A 6,744-nucleotide genomic window follows, 5' to 3' on the forward strand; every position below is an offset into this window, starting at 1 on the left:
CTGGTTTTACATAGGAAGTACATATTAGCGCTAACATTTCCTGGGTGGTAGGTTTAGGTTTAGTTGTATGTTGTATAATAGGGGCGCGCTGACAAGTGGTGGGAATTGACATGAGAATATTTTCGGTAGGAATTGGGGCCGGGCTATTCGTGATTTTGAGTTAATGTTACGGTCCCATTGATTTGTTGTTCCCATGAAATATTGTCTATAGAAGAGAGAAATGTGTTTATTATTAAAATGGTCCGGTAGTGGTATTTACCGATAGCTGGTTGGATTGTACTTGCCAATAACCGATTAATCAACTGGTTACACAAACATGAAATCATGAAAATGTGGAAAAAGGAAAAAATGAAATTAATTTTTACGATTACATAATGAAAAATTCGAAATACTAAAAATATAGTGCTCTCCGTGCAGCACACAGTCTCGCGTGTAAAAACAAACTGCACATGGCACCAGTGATTAGCCTCTAGAGGCCGCTCTAATAAAGACCGCGGATGCAAGCCAGAAAATCTATCTCGATTTTTGTCGTTAGTTCCAGCAATCAACTATTGGTGTCCGTTAATCGTCAAAACCGATGAAACGGTCAACCTCTAGTTTTTATGCATGGTCTTGCTACCACGTAATTCGATAATTACATAAACGGGCAGGTACGCAGATGTTTCTATGCAAGCCACATAAAGCACAATGGTCTTTTAATGTTATGGAAATGTTTGATTGCACACATTTAGTTGCTTTAACCAAAAGTAAATCGAGTAAATGCTTCTGCATTGTTCGTTTCTCAGTAGAGGAATATGTGCAGATTTGTTCTGGGTTAATCATATGTAATTTTACAGATTTGGTGGATCGATGTTAGGCATAAAAAAAATACTATAGAAATAATCAGATATACTTCTCCTAATTAGCATTTAAATGAGTTGCAGTGTCGTTCAGAAAATGTTCCTTAAATACTACTTTAACCAGATGCTTGATTAAAGAATAGAATAGAACATTCACATTAATTCCTCTATAAGGCACACTTCCTGTTCAATACACTTTAGTGCGGTGTGGGTGTGCGCTTGACTTTCACCCACATGTGGACAAATTCGCATCAGTCTAGAAACCACAGTGTGGATGATTGTTGATCTGAGCTGCTGTGCATTTCTGCTGAACGATGCTTGACCAGGTGGTGTGGGTTGCTGCTGTTACAGTGCTTGGAGTTCTGGAGCAAGGTAAGAGAAAACTTCAACTGCACCTTGAATGCAGTCTATATGTATTTTTTGGGGTTACATACAACATGAAAACAGCTGAGGTAAACAGGAATTATACTTCAATAGATCAAGAAGTTCTTAACCTGTGACATCAATTGTATACTGAAATGCATATATTGATTAATTAATGTAATACAGTATGATCATTGTGGCCACAGGAACCTGTCGAACTGATATTAGTACATGTTCACTAAACTGCACCTAGAAATGTGCAACTATAGTAGAAAAAAGTTATATGAATAAAGATATATGAAGAAAAGAACCATTTAGTACAGTTAAGCATGAGGTTAAAAACAGTTTAAAAAGCATCCACTGTGTCGCCTTGTTGGCACTTTAACAACAGCTTTCCAGCATTAGATTTTGAGAAACATGACATTTGAATGCACTTTGAATGGTGGTGATGCATACACAAAAACCTGCTGCTGTTAATAGCTAATGAATGAAGCCTTTATTACTCTCTGTGCCAGCATACTTCTCCCTGCAGGTGATTAAAGCTCGACGGAAATACTCCATCTCTCCTCCGGCTACCTCGGGACACCCTGATTTTGAGAGGGTCTTCAGAGCACAGTGAGGGTTTACATACACACACATGTACACATTGTTCCTAGAGTTTTGAGGACTTGCCATGAACATAAATTTCTGTTCTTTATCTCAGTAACCACAAGCAAAGTATTGGCTCTTCGTTTTCTCTCTGTCCCCAATATTTGGAGAACCCAAGCGTTTTTACTTGTGGTGACCACCCAATGTCCACACAAGGCCAAACCTATGAGACATCTCTGTCCATTCTGCCCTGTCTCCCATTTGGTTCCCAATGAGTCAAGAGTCAAGTCAAGAAAGTCATAAACGCCTACATACACAGGTTATAGTACAAATGCAGTAATACTGTAGAACATGAATAGACCTTTGTTACTTAGAACTCAGCAGCGCTGTGGTATTGCAAATTATTACAAACTCTTTTAGCATCCCATGCAAAATGTCATCCCTCATTTGCGGTTTCAAACACGCTTTTCCTCATCTGCAAAGTCTTTTCTTTTAAAATAATTTCTGTAACAGACAATTACATAGGCCAGAGTGACCACCAGTATTATTGTGGAGATTTCTTATGATTTTAAAAGTATTTATTATGTCTCCTAATGCTTAATTAGGTTTTGTTATGCACAGTGGACCCATGAGTGTTACTTTTCAAGAGATATATAGCCTATTAAAAGAGCAATATTAGTATCCTTATTACATTTATTGCGTTTTCATTGCTATTGAAATCAAAACATTTACTTAATGTATTTATGTATATGGTTGGTGGGTGAATCTAACAAATAATTATGTTAATAACCAGAGGTCGACCGATTTTACTGATACCAAGTACCATGTTGATACCACGATTCATGTTGAATCGTACGATTACTGATTGATCAACCGATAGTTTTTATAATGGATACTGGATAAAAAAAAAATAAAAAAAATAAAACCACTATGTAAAATAGCACAGAATTTTTTTTTAAACTGTACAAAATCATGAAAATGTGCTATTGGAAATGAATATAAATATATTATTGAATAAATATAATTCTATAATTAATCAATTATAAATAATTAATATGATAGTTCACTCCGTGCAGCACCTCTGTCTCGTGTAAAAACAAACAGCAAGTGGCGTCAGTGATTTGCCCCCAAGAGGTCGCTATCGTAATGACAGTGGACCGAAAGCCGGAAAAACTATCCGTATAGATTTCAATGTTTATTATCAAATACAGATATGATTAAAACATAAAATGTACATTTAAAAATGTGTCTCTAGTATTGTTCAGGCCGTAAAAAATTTGGCAGTGCGGCGTATGCGGCCCATGTGCCGTAGATTGGGGACCCCATGCTCTAGACCAAATGTCTAATTTTAACCTCAGTAAACAAAGTGAAATATTTTGACACACATTTTTTCAAATAATTGTACATAAAAGCTGGCAATTTTTGGAGAACAAAACATTTTTCTATGATGGCTGAAATGGCCATCCAAATGTTCGCACAAGGCCAAACTTGAAATGCATGTATTTTTTGAGAACTGTTATTCTTTTCATGGCTTTACATTAATAAATGTGCCTAATAAGTTTGCTAAATTGTCTGAAATCCAAATAACTGTTGTGTTTTATTTGTAGAGCAAACTGTTCTGAATATTTTCCCTTATTCGTGATCACACTTTGGTTGGCTGGACTTTTCTTTAGCCAAGGTAAGCAACCTAAAACCTGCTGAAAGATACAGGGAAAGGCTATAATTATGCACGGCACATTGCATTTGCATAGAAACAATAATTTGTGTGTGATAGGTGAAATGCAAAATAGGTAACAGACTGCAATTTTTTTTCCAATAACAGCATTCCCTGAGTCATTTCCCCCTCTTTTACCAGTACTGCAATTTATTATTTGTTAAAGAGTGAAACATTCTTTAACATTATAATTTAATAATATAATTTTTCACTTCAGAGTCACACTATCGCACAAATAGCACACATAAACCGTCATTCCCTCAACGGCCTATTGCTTTTTTTCTCTTCTGTAAAGCTGATATGATGAAAAAGCACCTTGTGGTTTCACTAAGAAACCCCAGAAGCTTAAACTTACAGCTGTAACTGTTCCAAAGTGCTGATACTGGAGACTCCTTTTTGGAGAAATTTTCCGAAAAAATGTCTGCCTTTTAAAAAATATATAAAATGATTCTTCTTCATCTAAATCCCACCTCCCTAAACTTATCTTGTCTCTAAATTGTCCTACCTGCACTTTCCCTTTAATAAACACATCTCCAATCCTGTCCATTATTATCACTTTCATTGAAAATCGTAGCGTCTTCAACTCCAGGACCTGCAGCTCATAGCACCTTCAACTCTGCCTTCTTGCAATGATTGTAAATATTTTTTTTTTTTAGCAATTTATCCAGTGTCTGCCTTACAGAGGAATAGATTGGTGATCGTCCCTTCAGTTTGTAAATAAGTTAAAAAAAAAGTTTTACATCCTAAGCAACTCTTCACTCTTTTCATTTGTTGCCTGAAAGGTACTATTATGTTATAACCAGTATACGGTGATCAGGCATAGCTTTATGGCCACTGAACAGTTAAGTAAATAACACTGATTATCTCTTCATCATGGCTCCTGTTAGTGGGTGGGATATTCAAGGCAGCAAGAGAACATTTTGGACTCGAAGTTGATGTGTTAGAAGCAGGAAAAATGGGCGATTTGAGTTTGACAAGGGCCAAATTGTGATGTCTAGACGACTGAGTCAGAGCATCTCCAATACTGCAGATCTTGTGTGCCGTTTCCGTTCTGCACTGGTCAGTATCTATCAAAAAGTGGTCTAAGGAAGGAACAATAGTAAACGAGCAACAGGGTCATGGGCAGCCAAGTCCACTGATGCACGTGGGGAGCGAAGGTTGGCCCGTGTGGTCTGATCCAACAGATGAGTTACTGTAGCTCAAACTGCTGAGGCAGTTAAGGATGTTAATGCTTGATGGGGCAGGACTGTTTCGGCAGCAAAAAGGGACCAACACAATATTAGGCAAGTGGTCATGATGTAATGCCTGAAAGGTGTCCATAATATTGTGCCTAGTCTCCATATGTTATGCCTGATCAGTGTTTTTAGCAAAGGAAATATACAAAAAGTATAAGGTGATTAATTGGACCTTGTGCACCACATGCACCCTCTCAGGTAAAACATGTAGATACAAAATCTCCAACATACTGGACCATTTATGATAACACCAGCTACAGAATACAGTCTGGTACATTTATTTGTTTATTTGTGTGTTTAATTAGTATTGAAGAAGTTAATTATTTTTTTTATTTTGCATAGTGATATAAATTTTAATTATTGATTTAGTTTTTTTACTTTCAACCCTTGTAGCTTTGTCTGCTTTTCTTGGGGTCCTGTACATTTGTGGACGATATCAGTACTTCCATGGATATGCCGCATCTGCACAGGGAAGGTACATGATTATTGCTTTCTGTTGATATTTATGTATTAGTGTTGTGTTTATATGAAAATCTCTCTCTCTCTATCTCTCAGACTGGCCCCTCTGTACTTTGCAGCGAAGGTGCAGTGGGGGATAATCGCCCTATCGGTTCTTGGCGTGCTCTGCAATTTGAGCCACCTGTATCTGGGTGTGGATCTGTTCGGCTCTCTGTTTGAGGTGCTCGGCCTGAATCACCTCGAGTGAAAGCAAGAGCCAGAAAATACATCCCACCATTGCACTCTAATCAAAGCCTGTTCTCAGCCAAGTTTAGCGTTAATAGGCTGAGTGCACTGATACGATGATTCTAAACTTTAAACATTTTCTGTTTTGTGTATTAGAATTTATTGTGAGAGAAATTTAATAAAGAGTTTAACATGCACTGGGGGCTTTGGATTTTTTTTTCAACACATCAGAACCTTTTCTGATTTTGCATCATATTGTAAATGCGTACTACCAGTTTAAGTAATAAAACACAAAGGAGTGATGCTAAATGAAAATAAGTGTATTATTATTTAAGTGTGTATTAAGTGTATTATTATAGAAAATATGTCCACATCTTATACCAGTCCTACAGTTTATTATTTGTTAACCAGTGACACATTATATTCCTCCATTTCTGAGTCACACTATAGCATCTGTTGATCCCTCACTGGCTTATTTTGTCTCTTTCGTGAAAAGGAAGAAGCGTAAACTTACAGTTGTACCGTTGCTGAAGTGCTGATAAGATATATGATATGATAAAGAGAATCCTTCTGTAAATGTTTTGAGCAAGGCCCTTATCCCTCTGTGCTCCAGTGGCACTGCTTCATGACTGACCCTTTGTTCTGTCCACATCTTCTCAGCATCGCTGGGATATATTAATCTTTTTTTAGCTGTTGTTTAACATTGTTGTTAAAAAAAAAAAAATATATATATATATATATATATATATATATATATATATATATATATATATATATATATAGAGAGAGAGAGAGAGAGAGAGAGAGAGAGAGAGAGAGAGGGATTGTATTGTATGAGGGTGTCAGGGAAGTATGTGAGGATGGTGCAACATGTATGTTGGCAGTGTGACACCAGTGAAGTGTGCAGTAGGAATTGGAATGACAGACTGGTTCAAAGTGGTGGTTGGACTGCATCTAAGATCGGCTCTAAGCCCTTTTCTGTTTGCAGTGGTGATGGACAGGTTGACAGACGAGGTCAGACAGGAGTCTCCGTGAACTATGATGTTTGAGGATGATATTGTGATTTGTGGTGAGAGTAGGGAGCACGTTGAGAAGAGCCTGGAGAGAAGGGGAATGAAAGTCAGTAGAAGTAAGACAGAGTTCAGTGTGTGAATGAGAGGGAGGGCAGTGGAGTGGTGCGGTTGCAGGGAGAAGAGGTGGTGAAGGTGAAGGAATTTAGGTACCTGGGGTCAACAGTGCAAAGTAGAGAGTGTGTTAGAGAAAGGAAGAAAAGAGTGCAGGCAGGGTGGAGTGGGTGGAGAAGAGTGGCAGGAGTGATTTG

General features: G+C 37.5%; 1 protein-coding gene across 1 annotated transcript; it reads left to right on the forward strand.

Moving 5' to 3' along the window:
• Positions 1 to 1,048: 1,048 nt before the first annotated feature.
• On the forward strand, positions 1,049 to 5,620 carry ltc4s (leukotriene C4 synthase). Its single transcript, XM_046848876.1, has 5 exons — positions 1,049 to 1,211; positions 1,718 to 1,817; positions 3,398 to 3,468; positions 5,133 to 5,214; positions 5,295 to 5,620. Exons 1-5 carry the CDS (start codon positions 1,154 to 1,156, stop codon positions 5,443 to 5,445), a joined length of 462 nt encoding a protein of 153 aa, XP_046704832.1. The 5' UTR covers positions 1,049 to 1,153; the 3' UTR covers positions 5,446 to 5,620.
• The last annotated feature ends 1,124 nt before the right edge of the window (positions 5,621 to 6,744 follow it).

Source organism: Silurus meridionalis, chromosome 5 (assembly GCF_014805685.1).
Source record: "Silurus meridionalis isolate SWU-2019-XX chromosome 5, ASM1480568v1, whole genome shotgun sequence".
Lineage (NCBI taxonomy): Eukaryota > Metazoa > Chordata > Actinopteri > Siluriformes > Siluridae > Silurus > Silurus meridionalis.

What these genes read in the sequence shown, in the direction of transcription:
- ltc4s (XM_046848876.1), top strand. Translation starts at nt 1,154, where the DNA reads ATGCTTGACCAGGTGGTGTGGGTTGCTGCTGTTACAGTGCTTGGAGTT. An exon ending in TGGACTTTTCTTTAGCCAAG is followed by an intron (nt 3,469 to 5,132) that starts GTAAGCAACCTA and finishes CAACCCTTGTAG; the next exon opens with CTTTGTCTGCTTTTCTTGGG. An exon ending in GCCGCATCTGCACAGGGAAG is followed by an intron (nt 5,215 to 5,294) that starts GTACATGATTAT and finishes TCTATCTCTCAG; the next exon opens with ACTGGCCCCTCTGTACTTTG.